The sequence below is a fragment of the Temnothorax americanus genome, unplaced genomic scaffold (genome assembly GCF_048541705.1).
Source record: "Temnothorax americanus isolate GAGA-0224 unplaced genomic scaffold, ASM4854170v1 Scaffold1, whole genome shotgun sequence".
NCBI lineage: Eukaryota > Metazoa > Arthropoda > Insecta > Hymenoptera > Formicidae > Temnothorax > Temnothorax americanus.
In genome coordinates this window covers 4,587,355-4,606,576 of record NW_027509230.1, presented here as the reverse complement: position 1 = coordinate 4,606,576, position 19,222 = coordinate 4,587,355, and the positions used below count along the sequence as shown (strand labels likewise).

General features: G+C 36.8%; 2 protein-coding genes across 3 annotated transcripts; both read left to right on the top strand.

The window, feature by feature from the left end:
* Positions 1 to 2,170: 2,170 nt before the first annotated feature.
* On the top strand, positions 2,171 to 8,664 carry Phtf (putative homeodomain transcription factor). 2 transcript variants are annotated; one of them, XM_077421110.1, is made up of 16 exons: positions 2,171 to 2,749; positions 2,925 to 3,064; positions 3,216 to 3,427; positions 3,500 to 3,686; positions 3,760 to 3,887; positions 3,958 to 4,060; positions 4,138 to 4,362; positions 4,662 to 4,729; positions 4,933 to 5,102; positions 5,159 to 5,289; positions 5,414 to 5,723; positions 5,805 to 6,033; positions 6,118 to 6,213; positions 6,301 to 6,444; positions 6,516 to 6,611; positions 6,686 to 8,664. In XM_077421110.1, exons 1-16 carry the CDS (start codon positions 2,709 to 2,711, stop codon positions 6,737 to 6,739), a joined length of 2,334 nt encoding a protein of 777 aa, XP_077277236.1. In that variant the 5' UTR covers positions 2,171 to 2,708; the 3' UTR covers positions 6,740 to 8,664. The 2 variants fall into 2 exon arrangements, with proteins under 2 accessions (XP_077277236.1, XP_077269718.1); XM_077413592.1 differs by having other exon boundaries at positions 2,182 to 2,749; positions 6,699 to 8,664.
* Positions 8,665 to 9,293: 629 nt separating this feature from the next.
* Positions 9,294 to 19,087, top strand: Oys (lysophospholipid acyltransferase 6). The gene is made up of 11 exons (XM_077398174.1): positions 9,294 to 9,770; positions 14,703 to 14,848; positions 15,281 to 15,358; positions 15,918 to 16,009; positions 16,643 to 16,754; positions 17,131 to 17,266; positions 17,476 to 17,623; positions 17,702 to 17,907; positions 18,083 to 18,280; positions 18,357 to 18,508; positions 18,645 to 19,087. The coding sequence occupies exons 1-11, from the start codon at positions 9,684 to 9,686 to the stop codon at positions 18,799 to 18,801; spliced, it is 1,512 nt and encodes a 503-aa protein (XP_077254300.1). The 5' UTR covers positions 9,294 to 9,683; the 3' UTR covers positions 18,802 to 19,087.
* The last annotated feature ends 135 nt before the right edge of the window (positions 19,088 to 19,222 follow it).

Genomic DNA, 19,222 nt, shown 5'->3' with positions numbered 1-19,222 from the left:
TCACCAACCACACGGTAAAAAATAAAATGTTACGCGTAACATTTTTCAAATGTCCCAGAAAGTCCACTCTAAATTTTGAGTTAAAATAATAACTCATTCATCGTGCGTTACTTGTTGACAAATTAGAAATGTTAATTTATTGACACTATATATATTTTACATTTATATATTTGTTCTTTTAACTTTAAGTATAATGCAAAAATAACTTGTAAAAAATGTCGACATAACATATTTGAATAAACGATAGTTATTTCAACTTAAGAGAAATGTTGTTTTGAACATTTGATTGGTAGTAAATTTGATTGTTTTGTATGTCAAAGTTTACGCATATTTGAGAAGATTTACTTTAACTTTTGTTTATGTTAAAATAATTTTAAGGCGTGTTGATTTTTTGAAATAATTATGTTAAGAGAACTCAAAATAATATTCAATTTCTAAATGACATACATAAAGTGTTAAGTTTATCACGTTGACATTAATGTTGAAAATGTTACGAAAATAATAACATAGCTGTTGTATGTTAATTTTACATTAAAATAATAGTTAAATCTTGGTAACAAAAGAAAATTTTAACATTTGCAGACGCACGATTTTTTACTGTGCACGGTTAGCTTATCTATGAAAAAAGCGATATATTACCACATTGGTAATACGTTTCTTTATCAAATGGCCATATATGAATACCAGCCTATATGTTTTTTTTTTTTCCAGGACACGAGGAGGAAGAGAAGAAGGCGACATCGAACTCGCGATGTTCAACCGTTAGACGCCGGCGCCGTGCCGTCTTCTGTGACCCTCGATTAGTACTACACCGTGCCGTCGTACGTAAGATCCCGACGACGCCGACGGGCAGAGGCGCACGGCAAACCGGACTCGTGCGACGACCCGGTCCCCGCGTGAGGACCCCATCTTGGCAGTGTCCTGTACCGACTCATTCTTGTCCTAGGGACGAGTCCGGCAACCATGCATGTTCGCGCTCTCCTCAGAGCACGAAGAACAATTGTTAATTTCCTGATCGTCCTGAGGGAAAAATGTCTCAGAATTTTTTATATATATATTATTAATTATATATTATAAATAAGATTTTTATTTATACGAAAGTTTTAAGACTTTCTCAGAACTTTAAGATTTTCTTAGATTTTTTATACAATATACAAACATTTTTTCGAAAAAAATTGGACAAAATAATAATGAAATATTTCAGATTTTTCCCGCCAACACACATCATGTATATTTGTATATATTTGTAGAAATCTAAAATAAATATGAGAAAATCCGCGCAGTTTAACAGAAATTTTTATATACAACTTTATATTTTCGATTCTGGAGTGTAAAAATTACCTCAGGCTAAGATTAAGATACCGCGTAAAAGTTTGAGAAAGAGTAATAAAAACTAAACGGGAATAAGCGCGAGACTTTCCATTTGAAATTTCCGCGCTTCTTTCGTTCGGTCGGTAAGATAGACCCACAAGGCTGGTGAGCCTTCGACCATATGCGTGATGCGTGATGCGTGATATGATGCGACGCGGCGAGCGGCGACACGTGCGCGAGATGATCCCACGCCGAAGCTGCCAACTTGGCGGCGATCAGAGAGCGGTATCGCGGTTCGCGGTATCGATCGCGCAGTATCGCGTTCGCGGATCACCTATCTTCTCTCTGCGAATAGACACAGATCAAGTTTCCGTCATGTTGAGAATGAGAATTCTGTGCTTATTGTCTCTGTTGCCATCTGTTGCTAACCAATCATAGCATTCGAATTTTTTAGGTTGTAATTAACGATTTTTTTGTTATTTCCTGTGCCTATTGCCTGTTGCCTGGCATTGTGTGTGCAAGGGGCTTTACTAACTGGAATTTAAACCGAGATTAAAATTAATCTACATTGTAGAATATAAATCCCTGATTAAAGTTAATCGGAGTTTGATCACCCTCAGATTTCTTTCTCAATTTTTCTCACTCTAACTCAAATATTTATTCATTTATTCATTTGTTTCGGATGTAAAAAATAACGTCAAAATATGAGAACCAAACAGATATAAGCTGTGATTTTGATTTTCTTCGACGATTATTTCTGCTTTAAAACAAAGTTTCTAGTTATAATTCGTTGTCTCTGATTTAATCTTTCTTCCATGAACAATGAAAAATTATACGAGTCAATCGCCGACTGACTGGAGTTAATCGGAGCTCGCAAGTCGAAAAATATAAACATACAGATATATCTCCGACATTTCTGCGAACTGGTCGGTATCGCCACCTGAAACCGCTTCCCCGCTGATGCTTATTCAACGGGTGGGAGAAGCGCGATAGCAAAATCGCCACCTCGGATCTCGGATCTCGGATCCAAACCGGGCGATCGCGATGCCTCGAATATACGTTCCGTCCGCTTGGGTTCGTGGGTTGTGCTTTGTTCTGCGTCAAATCGTATTTCCCATCTCTCTTGCGGTCAAGTCCAGTGTCCGGTCGGTTCGACGCATCGCTCGATGCTGTCTCTCCATGGACGAGTGCTAAATGAGAAGAAAAATTTATTTTTAACACATCGCTCGTAGATACGATATGATATATAATAATATTACTCTGACTGTCTCCTAATCGTTCGTGTATAGAATTTTGCGGAAAGTTGTACGCACTCCGTTTTCTCGCGAGTTGTTTTTCTCCTTTATCCTTTCGTCGCGACCAAAAGAGCATCATTTCAGTTGGAAGCTGGTACTGTGATGCGTTTGATCCATATGGATCTCAACGAACTGGTGCACTGGTAAGGAGAATCCCATGGAATTTAATACTATCTAAAATTTGACATTTGTCAGTGACGTGTGACACTCCAAGTTCGGACATTTAATTTGGGCGTTAATATTAATTAGAAGACGATAAGAGACTATAAAAATGACATAACTGATAACTGGAGTAATGAGAAGTAAATTTTTTTTCAGGTATCAAAAAAAGATTGGAACATATGATAAGCAGCAATGGGAGAGAACAATAGAGCAACATATTCTTGATGGACTAACGCATGTTCCAATGAGAACAACAAAACTTAAAACGGAGCTAATTGATGTGGATCTCGTTCGTGGTATGCTGTAAAGATATTAACAGCCATATATATATATATATATATATATATATATATATATATATATAAACTAATAAGTTGTATATATGAAATATTATTAGTTCCTCTTGATAGGCATGTATATTTATTCATAATATATCAATGTATATAGGATCTTCATTCCCGAAAGCCAAGCCGAAGCATGGTTTGATGACAGTAGCTTGCCTAGCGTTTCAGCGACTCATGTTCCTTCCATTGTACAAAAAGTGGTGGATACAGCAGACGAGTTATCGCATCTTTGTGCTTTTCTTGTTACTGTACAGCTTGCAAACGATCAACGTTGTCCTGTATTACGTTTATGCAAGCAGGGAAAATGAGGCGGAAGTATGAAAAATTTGTTCATCTTCTGGAATATGTTGCGTTGCTATCCATCTTGACTGTCATGTCTGTTTACAGATTGTGTCAATGTCGGAAGTATTAGTACCTGTTGTTATGATGTTGGTCCTGTGCACTGTTCATTCCCATATTGTATCGACACATTCGGGTCCTACCATGACGTACAATCAATCCAGGCAACGAATAACAAGACGCTCTCGACACGTTAGATGCAGAAATGGGAAATCAAGGCCTAGACAAAATTTACGTAAGTGTGCTATAGTACAAAGAGCATTCGCTTTATAATATACTTTAGGTACAGTGTACAATCTTCACTACAGGTGTACATAAAGATTCAAAATCCTCTCAAGATATAGCTTCTGAGAAAGCGAGTACAGGAAGTGAAGAAGTACTGACTGCAGTAAGATTTGCTAAGAAAGTAGTGATTCAGAATGGCAGCCAATCTCAGGTAAATATTTTAATTTACAATACTTATCAAAATATTGTATACATGCATTTAAAAATTGTTGATGTAACAGGAACCTGCAAGCGCTCAAGTAGTATATGACAAAGAATCGTTAAGTACAACTGGAGAAAATTCTGATCCCTCAAACGAGAATTTAGCTAATCGCGAACAGCAAGGTAAAGAGGAGCTACTTATTTGTTGCACCGTTGTATAATTTTAGAGCTTGATATCTAATTCTCTCTACATGCGACAGATGATGTACCGGAGGAACATGTAGCAAATATACATCAAGACGATGATGGCTTTGAAAGTTTAAATGGTAATGTTTCTAGTGATAATGACAAAGTGATAGGCCGTGCCCTGGTACAAGGAAATAAATCACGACTAGGTCTGCCACGACAGAATAAAGCTCACGGGTCATGGTCGGAAGACAGTACCATTCGAGTTTCATCAAAGTCAATTTCATCGAAGAACTCAGGTTTGATTTACAAGTACACGCTTGTAAAATAGTTCGTAGACGGCTAACAATTTTGCAAAGATTAAGTCTTTTATAAGTCTTTGTAAAGATAATCGTAATTTTCGAGTGTAAAAATAACTTTTTAAAAATATTGAAAATTCTTCCAATATGACTTAAGCTGTATGAAAGTAATCGCTCTTTTTTTTTTATTTGTTTTTATGTTTGTGGTTGCATTTCCAACCGCTAACACGCTTTAATCTTTGTTGGCAAGGTATAAAATGGAGTAATAGCTAAATCATCGTTTTCCACTTTCCACGCAGCACCTGACCCGTTAAAAAATGATGACAATTTTATGGATAGCAAAAGCAACATTCACGGCCATATTAAGGTACCGTCACTCACAAGTTTCACTTTATAACTGAAGAAAATCTCTATTTTTTAAATGATTGCGCTTATCTCTTTCGGAGGCTAATTTTTCTTAGATATTCTCAAATATCCTTTTACTCTATTAAGAACGAGAGATAATTAGAAGGTTCATATTTAATGCATCTTATATTAATCTGTCAACTTTGGTGGTCTTGTTAATTCAAGGATAAAGATACGTCATCAAAAATATTGAGATCAAGAGATACACGGCAGCAGTGCGAGAGCGAAGAGGAAGGCGAGTGCGAGGAGGCTACAACGCATCATCTCACGGAGGCAACAACTTCCGCCACGGAATGGATGGGTGTAACAACCAACAGTGACGAGTGTAGCTACAGGTAAGACGTACACATCTTAATAAATCATAGCTTTTCGTAAAACAAAATTGTTACAGTTCGGAACTTGGGGAATCTGATATAGCCAGCGAGGCTAATTATGGAGAATTCGTGGAGCATCCTTTCTTATGGGAATTTGAATTACCACCTCCGATATTATTTAATTCTACTTGCACATCGTCTGATCGTGGTTAGTATGATAAGTTTTGCATATAACTAAAGATTTATTTTAAGCAGCTATCTATATCCAACCATCCAACAAAATAAACATATGTAGATTTAACAATATCTACTTTGTATCGTTTTGTTTATAGTTTCGTGTACGATTTGGACGCGGCGTGACATCAAGAAGGCTGAATTATCAGTGCTTGATATCAGTTCAGCAATTATTGCCAGAGTCGAATCCATGCCAGAGGGCATGAATTATTTTTACGGCGGTTTAATACTTAGTGTCGCGTTATGTCTGATACCGTCAATAAAACGGCTGAGTGATCATGTAGGATCAGATAACGTCGGAAATGCATCTGTTAGTCTGTTACCAAGCGACATGATCCAGGTGAACTTTGAAACCTACATCGATGACTTGTGCAGAATAATTGGCATAGCATTCGGAAGTACTTTTTGGTAAGAGAATACTTTTCCGGTTTACATTTTAAAATATTTGCAGATTAGTAGTTTTTTTTTAACCGACTCTTTCTTTTTCAGGGAACGAACGATGGTGTTAATTTCAATATTTGAAAGATTCGCGCTGTCATGCTGTCTATTTTTCTTGCTAGCAGTAGCGGAACGAACGTATAAACAGAGGCTTTTGTATGCAAAATTATTTTCTCACTTGACATCATCCAGACGCGCGCGTAAGTCCGATTTGCCGCACTTCCGTTTGAACAAAGTGCGCAACATAAAGACATGGCTGAGCGTCAGATCTTATTTGAAAGTAAGAACTATCAAACGTTAATACGCTCGTTAATTTGAAAATTAGATTTGTGTGTCTTATGCTTTTTCCAATTTTGTATTACAGCGACGAGGCCCGCAACGATCCGTAGACGTAATTGTTTCAGCAGTATTTCTCGTTACGTTATTATTGCTGTCACTCGTAAGTCTGGAATTAATTAAAGTAAGTACATTATATATATATATATTTTTTTTTTATATATCTATTTTTACTTTTTTATTTCTTTTGACAGTGTAAATTTTATTTTAGGATCTCGAAAGTTTGCACTCGCGATACAATGTCGAGGCATTATTCTGGTGCTTCTCGCTTGGGATATTTATATTACGATTTATGACGTTAGGAACGAAGATCAACAAAAAGTACAGAAATCTCTCAATTTTGATAACTGAACAGGTAAATCTTCCTTATAATATACTTGAACTTCTATACCTGAAAGCTTTCTTACTTTTCGATGTAATTTTCAGATCAACTTATACTTGCAAATTGAGCAAAAGCCACATAAGAAAGAAGAGCTTATGGTTGCAAATAGCGTATTGAAATTGGCGGCTGACTTGATAAAGGTATGCGTTTTTGCAAGTTTAATAAAAAAAAAAAAAAAAAGGGCCAATATAAATAAATAAATTAATTTTCAAAGGGATGTTTTACAGGAATTGGAGAGTCCGTTCAAAATCTCTGGACTCTCGGCTAATCCGTATCTGTACACCATTACTAAAGTGGTGCTATTGTCAGCGCTCTCAGGCGTGCTTTCGGAATTGCTCGGTTTCAAGCTGAAACTGCATAAAATAAAAATCAAATAAAGAAATACGAGAAGTAATGGAAGAAATCACGTATCCTCTGTCAATCTCGGATGTTTACCGGATTTGAAAATCTATCAGCGAAAATTGCTTGGCTTAATTATACTTGGTTAATTTTAGGTGCTTTAGCTTGTTCAACTTCGAGACTGTAAGTAACAAAATCTTATTTAGCTAGTCACATTAATGACAATTTAGCCTAATACCTACTCAATGTATTCCAAATTGAAAAAACTACGTAATTATGACAGAATTTATAATGAAATTTTCATTTAAGAGAAACATTTATTTCAAATTCGTTGAAGAATTTGAAAAGCATATGATTTTAACTCTTTGCTACACGACTACTTCATTCGCGTTGCTGATATTAATAGACTAATGAATATTAAACTGATTTCATGGCCGACTAATTTAGTGGTACAAAAATTATAATATAAAAATAAGTCAATAATTATTCAAATGTTTATAAAATTTATTAGAACAACGGTACAAAATCCATGTGTCAATTCGTAACGTAATCTCCTTGCTTTCTGACGCACTTGATTTAATCTAATATTCTGTTTGTACAATGAAAAGCAAAACTATGTAATGACATTATTGTAGGTTTGCTACTGTTCTATAAATATATTCCGAATAATTGTTGACTCATCTCATACGTAGTTAAATCACTTAACGCACACATTTGACAAGGCAATACATTTATTGTATGCCGTAGAACAGAACTTTAGCCTAAATGAGCCTTTTTTCCGAGTTGCTGCATATTATTGCTTTATCACCGTTAGCCTATTATATCGAATACTAAAAACTGTATAAAAATAATTCTTACACTTAATGAAATGTGTAAAGTGTTTGGAATCTATTCAATGTACAGTGTAAATATTGAAAATTTATAGCAATAATAAGGGCTCGATAAACTACGCACGAAGGACTTCCCTCAAGAAAGTGCTTTTTTAGTTTTAAATTAAAAATTTTTGATGTTTTCTGAACGTTGTAGCAAGATTTTATTATTGTTACGAATGGAGAACATTCTATTTTGTATATTATCTCGCATCTATTTTGTAACTACCGATTCAGGTGGTAGTACCTATATATTCGTTGAGCTTCGTTAATGATAAGAAGATCAATCGTCATATATACTCTAAGGCTATGTAAGAGGGTGAGTCAACAATATTATCTGGAATCTATTTATAAAATTTATTGAAGCGCAAACAGAGATTTTTCAACAAAGTCCTCTTGTTTTTCAACGCACCTGGGGCATCCCGTAAGTATATTTACGCTAAAAAAAAAAGATTTTTTATTAATCTTTCAGCTACACACGCAATACTTTTTTATATCCTACTCAGTGACAAATTGATTAGTGAACGATCAGCATGTATTTGATCCAAATTCAAAGATATAAATTGTCGATTTGCCATACTAAAGGCATAGACCAACTTGTGGAATGCTAGATGCTTCAAATGTAGTTTTGAAAAGCAAGGGGACTACGTGTGTGTTGAAAAATCAACATAAATTTCTGTTAAAGCTTTAATAAATTTTATAAATACATTCCGGATAATTGACTCATTCTCATGTAATCTGACAACTTGCGATATATTTTTCGCAAACATTTTAATGTATTTGAAATGTGTGTATAATTATATAATTGCACAACATACTTGAAGATATATGTAAATACTGTATGTATTACGAGATAGAGTATGTATTATGAGAAGAATAGTACCTGTGCGATAAAAATAAGATTGAATGTAAATTATTTTTCAAACACACATTTAAAACTTGTCGCAAATACATAAGAAATAAAAGCAAATATATATATATATAATGTATATGAAGTGTATATGATACATAGAAAAACTCTGCTGTACGAAGAATCTTTTTGACACTTTAAAAGACAGTTATTTCAATTTGTATCAGTTAACTACAGACTCGCGGTTTACTTCTATTTTATACCAATAATAATAGAAAAAGGAAATCTAATCGACGGAAAAAACCATTTAAACAATGATCTCGGTATATCACGGGCACGTATAAATAAATAAATAAATACATCATTTTATCTATCATAAAAAGAGGAATCTGACGTGTGTGTAAACTTTGCGCGCGCAAACAATAGGTATATATACACATATTATGGAAGAGAAAAAAAATTAAGAGACTGACATCATTCGACTGCGCGAGCGATCAAACGGTCTCGTTATCGATAACAAATCGCAATCCTGGTCGCGCGATTGGGACCTCGATACATTCCCCGCCGCGCCGGAACGTCGGAACCCCGATGACAGCTCGATTTCATCCCCCGCCGCGCCGGTCACCCCGCCACCGATAGATCTGTTATTTGTTATTGTCCCGTGGCGCGAACCGCCGATTGGTCCACGACGACCGCGTGACGAGCGACACGAGCCGTGAGCCGTCGTCACGAGCACGAGCACCCAGAGCACTCGTCGTATGGGCGTGCGAATGTGCCGGCCCGCGGCACTCGGCAGCGCGGATTCGCAGATATAGCTGGCGCGTCACGCGTGGCGCGTGCTCCGGTTTTTTTAAGTCAGGGGGTTTAGTTTAGTTCGCGGTCGACCGTCCGCAGGTGCACGTCGCGCTCGCGCTTGGACGCGCCAACTGACAGCAGCCGTATACGGTAATACGCCGCACGCCGTACATCGGTGAGACGCTCTGCCCGAAGCACGAAGACCGTCGAAGATCGACCATCGACCTGCGGAGTGCGGACTGGTGCGGACCACTCGCTTGTTCGTCTGGTTCGTCAGCCCCCCCTCCCCCTCCCCGTGTGGCTCGCCGGGGCCGCGACCACGACTTTGGACCCGGCTCTCGGCGAATTTCCGTGGGACAATGGCCGCGGCCATGGACCAGGATTACTACGACGGCTTTCGCACTTTCTCCTGGCTCGCGGATCTCGTCGGATTACCGATCGACCAGGTGAGAGCGCCGACGAGCATGGGCGCTGGGCATTCCGGGGTTAGGGGGTGAGACCGGCCGGTGCCACTGTCCTCCGGCGGATTCCCGGGGCGGCAACAGGGAGATATCGATCGTCGGGAGGATCGCGCCGCGTCGCGACGCGCCTCTCCGCGCGTTGTTATTGTGCATCTCGCGAATCGCAGTTTGGATTCGCACAATCTCGAATTTGTATATACGGTCTGGAATGAATCTCTTCCTCGCGCCCGTTGTGCGTCGATCCGGTGTGTTTTTAGTGCTGAAATTATGCGTGGAAACGCGATGAGAATAAGAAAAAAAAAAAAAAACCAAGCGACGAGTCGGTACGAAGTAAACAAATTGAAGTGCTGTACCAATGCGCCGCGACATCGTGGACACCTATAAGTATAATGCGAATTGAAATCAAAGATAAAAATTGTGATGCAAGAAAAATATGTTTATCTTTGATTCTTTGATTTTAATCGCGTTATAACTTATTTAAGGATTAAAATGATAAAAATGTCCAGACATATAGGTATACATACGTGTCCATCGTGCATTGGTATATTTACTTACGTGCGAGGCATTCGTATTCGAAAAGAAGTTCGCTGGATGCGATTGAATAAGAATTTCCGGTCTGTCTACTTGTCACGTATTTTGTTTTTTTTTCTTTAATGGCGATTTTAGTTGCGTCGATTTGATTGATGGCTCTCGACTGTCGGTCGGGTTTTCCCGAGTTTTCCTCGATAATCAAATTTGTAATTGCCTGAGAGAGACAGAGCTAAAAAAAAAAAAAAAAAAAAATGCAGCTTACGTAACGCAGCAAATTATGAAGTTCCCTTTTGCATAATTTCTCAACGACGTGATTTTTTCCCTCACATTACAGTTCTTCGTCGATTTAATTTTGAATTCAACTGATTTGAATAATCGACTTTAATGAGATTCCCGCGCGATGACTTTCAGAACTAGATGTCCTTCTCCACATTGTATTCCTTATGTATCTTGTATAGTTATAAATTATGTGATACATCGTTTTCTCCAACGCGGAAAGAAAGGATGAGAAAAGCGGTAAAAGCTATTTCTCTTCGCAACGATCACGTAACTTTTCCCCGAGGGCGTGAAAGGTGAAAAGTTTCACGTAAACTTGTGATTTATGTGATCATATATAACTCGAGGAAACCTGGAAACCGTGATCTCGTCAACAATAATAAAACAAAAACAAAAGAAAAAATAAATTCACGCGGAATGGATAGAGCGAAAAGTGTAAAGTTCCGCGTGAAATTACGTGCTCGATTCCCCGCATGGTTGGGTGCGGTACGCGTTGTCTGCAAAATTGCCTCGTAAACCTCGAAGTAGCCGATGACGTAAGCCGCGCACACACAAAATCGGAGGATGTATATTCACAACCCCGCAGATTGTATCCCTGTCTTGCGTAACACCGTCAATTGTCAAATCCAAGACGGACAACCGTGAATTTCCCTGTCGTTCGGATACACGCCCGCCGCCTCCGGCTTTTTCAATTCCAACCCGCGCTTCGGCGCGCAAAGCTGCGGTCCGGGTTTCGGCGGCCAGATTCGGGGGGGAGGGGGGCATGCGCGTCTCGTCTAGAAAAAGAAGAAATGAATATTGAAAAAAAAAAAAAAAAAAATATATCGATCGTATGAGCTGCCAGTGTCCATTTCTACCAACGTAGGTTAACTTTAATCTCGGTTTAACTCCTTTTCTATATTTTTCTAGTTCTAACGCTCATTTCCACCAATGTAGATAAATTTTTATCTCGGTTTAACTTCTATCTTTCTCCATGTTCTAAAAATTAAAAGTCAAGTGATGAAGGGGTTACGTAATATTTTTGTTAATGTGGCAGAACAATATATGCTTTGTTGATGTCGCTAGGTAAGTTGATCGCCGATCAAATGAATCGGGGTTCGTTCGTTGAAATCCCCGCGAATCGTTCCAAATCACGACGCACGAATATCCAGAACGAGAAAAATCGATGGACCAGTTTTGTTCGAAAATATATTTTTCGTTGTTCGTTCTTCGTATAAAGCTTCGCGATTGTCTCGTCGCCGATATAACGGCTTATATCTTTTCTCAAAGTCGTGAGACTCGTGTGAGTATTATCTCGAAAGAAATAGAAAAAGCGCAAGAGGGGAGAGAGACGAGGAAAAAGGAAACAAAGACAGAGCGCAGAAGAGATAAGGAAATGCGTGTTATCTATAAAAACAGGTTGATTCGCGCGATGACGAAGCTATATCGCGAGTGAAATAACTGGATTATTCCGATTGCCAGTGAAAGCCTCACCTTGGACAGATCGCGATTCCGCATTCGACCGCACCTCTGAACTATCAATTTGACCTGATTGAAGCGCGATCGAATCACACGTGCACAATCTTCATTGAAGCGGGACGTTTGTGAGAAGCGCGGTGGCGTTAGCGTTCTCTTCGTAGAGAGAAGCCGTCGCGGCGTCGTTCCTACCTGTTTATTAACTTGGAAACGGACGCCTGAGGTGTCTTTTACCCTCCCAGTATCGAAAAAATGATGAAGAGCTCACGTCATATAATTTTAATATGTTTCTTTCTGTTTTTTATATATTTTTTATTGATTTCTCCTTTTTTTTTTCAGGAAATGTTGAGAAAATATAGAACAAGAAAAAAAATACGCAATATGTAATTAATAACAATGACTTTTGATTGGGGTGTAAAAATCACCCTAAGTGACCATGTATGTAAAAAAAATCAAGCGCCCGTTTCCGGGTTAATGCTGAGCTTAAAACCATGGAGAGGATTGAGGGGAAGAAGAATTTAGGTTCTTCGTTAGAAAAACGAAATGTATATAAAGTGATTTTGTAAATACAACGTTTATTCGGTATAATTTTCCTAAAATATTCCTTGTAAAAACAAACGCAATTGAGATACGTCTAGAAGAGGTATGTAAATATAGCTGATCTCGGAGGAGAAAAAAAGATATCACTTATTCACTTTAAGCTGTTCAGTTTAATTGTACTTTACGATATAAATTTCTATGTAGACCTGATGAATCAATGTTTGAAGATTGTTCAGGACTTTTAGAATTTTCCATAATGTGGGTGAAATCAGTTCTAATAAAAAAAAATGCTTCTTTGATATCTATTGGTACTTAATACAAGAAGGCTCTTATTGTATTATAATTTCTGACCCTTTAGGAGGTCAAAGAAGTTCAAATTTTCCATTGAGCGCAATAGAATTCCAAGCAGACGCAACAGGTAATGAAGACATTTGTGTTGCGCCGTGTTGCACATTTTTTTTTTACTAATCGCTTCCCAAGGCTATAAAGACGCGGATGGTAGAGCTATATTATTGGGTGCGTTCAGCCGATACTCCGCTAGCCTAGCACGCGTGAGCAGTCGCTCGTTTTCGCTCGTTTCCTCTCCTTTTAATCCATTGGGTCAAAGGAGAGGAAACGAGCGAAAACGAGCGACTGCTCGCGCGTGCTAGGCTAGCGGAGTATCGGCTGAACGCACCCATTTTCTTACCGCGAGGGAAAACGGTGGCAATTGCACAGCTGTAAAGAGCTCGTAACGAGCGGCCGGATCATTTTACGATATACGCCCGCTCCTTAGAATATGATCGACGTGCTGCGCGCCATTTCGTCTTCTATTTTTAGCGAGAAATCTTTGTCTTGATATTCTTAGCAGTGCATACCGCTAGCAGAAAATGAGATCAGCTGTTTAAAGAAATATGCGCTTAAAAATAAAAACGAGATTAGAAAAGAAGGCAAACGGGAGGATATAATTTCTATTTATTGGTCGTATAACAATGAAGATATATATGTATAATATATATGCATACATATGTACTTGAGAAAAAAAAGTCTTTTGAAATAAGCCTTGCAGAATGAACCTAACGTTGATCTTTTTTGTCAGTGATTTTATTATATTAATGAATACAAATTAATCACCATTGATTTATATTTATTATTTTAACACATTCAGTAATTTATTTATAAGATATATATTATCTCTACATACATTCTTTTATCTGGATTATCTAGTAATCTTTTTATATAGCTTCTTCCAACATATTTCCACATTTGTTATAATATGTATAATATAATATAAATTATATATGTATGTATTATATTTTTAATTTATTATTATAATCCGGTTTTGTATATAACGCATCTTAGAGGAATTATATAAGAATCTTAAAATTAAAAAAAAAACTGATATTTTTTATTTTTAAAGAAATACAATTTTTACATTATTTATTACGATATCTAATTCTTTCAAGCTGGTATATAAACTTTATTGATTTGAAACGTGCAAGATTGAGGTATTCTCACTCATAAGTAAGATAATGATAAGTTTCTACTAGAAAAAAATATGTATAGAGTTGTATATAGTTTTGCAAACAAAGCAATTTACTGTGAATGGCAAAACACACCGGATATATCTACTTCAATTTAGTATGGTGAGTGCAGTAACCACTGGCGCAGAGATCAACGACCTCGTCCGTGTATCTGCAGCGTTGTTCGCGAAGTCGAATGAATCTAGCACCTGCGTACCGTTAGGATGGATTCAAAAGCAGTTTGACATTTCCACGAATGTACCTTTTTACGATTGTGGAAAAGAAACCATACCTCTTAGCACAAATCCTCTCAACACAAAGCACCGTTGCACTTGATATTTTTACATACAAGATACCTACGTATAATTTAGTAACATTTTAATGGACGCGATTAGGATTAAAATTTGCAGGAGCTATTGTTACTTTATTATTTAATAACTTATTAAAAGATGCCTCGTTATTAGAAAAATCTTGATCTGTTTAATTTAATTGATAAACTTATAAAGATTCGAGATTAAATTGTATGTATGTGTGTGTGTTATAAATTATATATTAAGAAAGATGTCTGATAAGATTGAATCTTAATAAATCTGTTTCTCTTTTGTTTGTATAGGTAAATTTTGTCTTGACGCAATTCACAGCCCTCATATTAGCCGCATTATTAAGATCATCTTTGAGCCCCATCGCTACTACTTCAGCTGCCAGACATGTTTATGGCCTTACCATTGGTCTTGCTCTTGGATATTTTTGCTTTGGCAGGTAAGCTTACGTTCCATCCATTCCATGTAAGAGTAATGTATGAGAATTTTTGCTTGTTGCAAAATGGTTGTAACTCGAAATATTAAGTATATGCCATTTAAAGAAATTCCAATTTATGATAATTTTTTTTTAATATTCCTATTGCTTAGTCAAATAATATTTAGTTTAGTATTAGACAAACAATATAGATTAGAGTTAGATTAGTTTCATTCTAAGATATAATTTTCTTTGAGATTCTATCTTCATCTTGTGTCAATTCGATATCGAGACAAGGAGCTACCGCAAAGTATCGGTAAGCAATACATAACTCAATTTTAAGTTACTCTTATAATCCAAGATTAATTCTTTCAGTTGCAACTGTTTTGCCAGCGCGTTGTCGAATATCAGTATCTGTTTTAACAGAGGGACTTACTAATCAGTATTTTTTTTCAGGCAAGCGATTCATCTCGCTATTCTTCCCGCGTTATGTTACGTAGCGATGCGCACACAAAATCCTCGCAATATGCAAAGGTAAGCTGAATATAAATATACATATGTAAGATTATTATAACGTTAACTTACGCGCTGTTAACTGCGTTGTACTCTTAAAGCTCATCTTTTATTTGTGTGTTACTTGTTAATAAATATATATTTCAGTATCAGGAATATTATATCAATATTTCTAGTCAAAATATGTTTATCAATTTTTAGTTAGTCGTGGCAATGTTTAGCATAATAGTGATAATATTATCGCGCTTATTATTATTAAAAAAAAATCGGATTTGCGCGCTTTATCGGACAATACGTTCTTATGCATAATTAATCCTAAATATCCTAATACAATTATCATTATGCAGTATCATATACTCCCTCTCCCGAGACTAACGAGGAAAGATTGCGCACGTCATCGATAACAATGAATCGTTTATTCGCAGCGTGAAGTGCACTTAACGCAACCGTTTGCACTTATGACGTAACGAATCGCGTGCTTATTGTCGAATTAACTATAACGTTTGATCTTGCGAGCGAAATCACGCGAGCAAAGACGATGGCCGCACGAACTTGACATGTGCATCTGAATGTGTTTCAGGGTCGTCCTCGCAATTGCGTTAATCTATTTATCGTGCATTCACTTTCACCGGCAGATCTACGATTATGGCTCGTACACGCTCGACATCACTGGTACGTTCAACTCACAATTTCATCCGGCTTATTTGGAGAAGATTTTTAGCTCTTTTACATTTAATTTACGTAAAAGAATTTTTTTGTTAAATTTATATTGAGGAGTTAATAATTTTAGAAGAGACGCAGATCTTTTTGTAAAATTTTTTAATTATTAGTATACTTTTGTTCACCCACAAATTTTTCTTTAAATGCAATTGCAACAGCATTTTACGCTCTCCTATAAGCGTGACCGCGTTTATTAAAATAGTAATGACATCTTCGCGATGTTGTCACACTTCTTACTGCCTGCAATTATGTAAGTTTTACACTGCGAAAATGTAACGTATCTGTTTATTTAGATCTATTCCTAAGAAGACAAACGTGATTTCCGATATCAATTTCGTACGCTTAAATCCTTCTATCGTTGCCCTTATAAGTCTGCTTCCTTTGTTCTTTACAAACGGCGTTTTATAAATTGAGTTACATTCAGCGTGATATATTGATTATTGAGCAGTATGTGTGTATGATATTGAGCGTTTATTGTGTCTCGCTATTATGCACACGCCAATACATCTCGTTCGCAAATGTTTTCGACGATAACTCTCATCATTATTCTCGTGCTTTTATAACATGTATGGATGTTCTTTTCAGGCCCTCTCATGGTTATAACGCAGAAAGTAACTAGTCTAGCGTTCAACATTCACGACGGGCTAATGCGACGCGAAGAGGAACTAACACCGATGCAACGTCATCAGGCAGTAAAGTGAGTGCACGTGCTCTTTTAACAGGCCCCGTGCGCGTTGTTATTTATATCGAGCACAAGAAATATCAAGAACGTAATGCATATAAAAAGCAGTTCTGATAATTGTTTATGACGTCAAAATCGTATTACTTATGAACTGTATTAGTAAAATATGTTTTTACATATAAATGTATTTATACGTTTAAAATATCGCAATACTTGTAATAATTATAATGTAAACATGCGTTTAGAAAAGAAGATAAGGTTTTTCCAGTTTCACTAAATTTTGACAAATTTATTAATAGAAACGACTTGTTAATGAAACGCGAATGGAAGAATATCTTCGAACTTTATTGTTTACGTTACCGTATAAAAAGATATTCTCTTAATGTTACAGGAAGATGCCAACTACTTTGGAATTCTTCAGCTACATCTTTCACTTTCAAGCTCTAATGGCTGGCCCAGTGATATTCTATCGCGACTACATCGATTTTATACATGGCCATCACTTGCCTGGTGCCAAATCTTTAGCCGTAAGGATATTGACGTGGATATAAAACCTTATAATGCCTGTTACAATTCTAGAATTTATGTCATCTTTGTTTTAAAATAAAAACTAAGGCATTATTTTTTAATATGATGTTGCAAATCATAGATTTGTCGGTTTCACACAATTTAACAAAGAATTACTATATAATAGAAATAAAAGGAGAAACATTAATAGTAATGACAAATGTTTTAGGGCTTTTATGACAAAAATTGTCAAGAAAAGGAGATCGTTTTGGAGCCATCACCGACTCTGGTCGTTATCAAGAAAGTCGTAGCGAGTTTAGCATGCGCTATTATATTTATCACATTTATCCCGGTCTTCCCAATACAGCGCGTAAAAGGTTCGTTTGAATCCTTTGTCTTCAATCTTATCGTGTATAGTATATATCTCTGTGATTAATGATACATTTTTTTTCCAGAGGACGAATTCCTGGAGAACACAAGTATGCTTTACAAAATATGGTACTTAATGCTAACGACTATGCTCGCGCGCTTTAAATACTATCACGCGTGGTTGTTCGCCGATGCCATATGTAACAATTCCGGCCTTGGATTCAACGGTTATGATGAACGAGGCAACGCACGTTGGGATTTGACGTCGAACGTCGACGTTTATAAGTTCGAGGTGCGATATGTCTACTGTTTATTATAATGTATAAATAAAAGTAATTAAAATTTCGTAGCATTACTGGTGACTAAATAGGAAATGCTTGAACTCATTTTCTTGTCGCCAATATACATAGCGAGACCCACGTTTATCTAAAGTTAATGTTGTAATTTATCGTTTGATTGATTTTCAGACGTCACTTAATCTTAGGGAAAGTATCGACAGTTGGAACAAGGGCACGAATTTGTGGCTGCGATCGATCATGTACGAACGAGTTGGTCGTAACAAAGTAATCTACACGTACGCCTTGTCCGCTCTATGGCACGGTTTTTATCCCGGCTATTACCTCACATTCGCGAGCGCAGCGTTCTTTACTGTAGCGGCACGTTCGGTTAGTGTACTTGTGCTGTATTTTAAGGACTGCGAACGAATCGGGTGATTTTCAATTTCTCGTACTCTTGCAATAGGTCCGTCGCCATATCCGGCCGTTGTTCCTAGAATCTCAACGAAAGAAGATTTTTTACGATGTCTTAACGTTCATCACGACGAGAATTGTAATGGCCTACCTGACGTTCAGCTTTGTATTATTAGAATTGATACCAAGCATCAAAGTGTACCTGTAAGTCTTTCATCATACTAGGATTGTAGAAATGATATTCTTCGATATATCGAAACTTTGAATTTATATTGTGGAAGGATACGTTTGTAATTACCAAAAGCCTGACTTTGATTAACGCATTTCTTTTTGTTGTCAGGTACTTGTACCTGCTCCCGCATTTATTGGCTTTGATCGCGATACTACTTCCACCCCGCCTGGGGCTGTCGCGAAAGACGCACAAGCAGTCGGCCGCAAAGATCGAGACTGATCTCTCCGAAACAGTCAGCAACGGAAACGCACACAAAACAATGTAGTCTTCTGGTCGCGACGTTAGGAAAGACATATTTTTTATGAATGTTTTTATTGTACATATATATATATATATAAATTATTTAATATATATGTATATGTGTATATATATAAGTGTACCTATATACAATATTTCTTGTTACAATGCATTACAAATGTGAAAGTCTATCGATAATGTGCTTTATGCACGTTACATTTGAGTAAAACATTATCGAAACTAACGTATCGTTTTTACATATAACAGATAAGAAAAATTTTATAATTCGCCTAAATATATGGCTGTTTTATTTACGACTCTATCAATCTTTCATTCGTTTTTGTATCACCATGCGCCATTGTATCTAAATGAAAAAAAAAAAGTTAATTGAAGCTTTTATGCAAAGACTCGAAGTAATACCGGAACATAAAAATTAGTCTCAAGGAAGA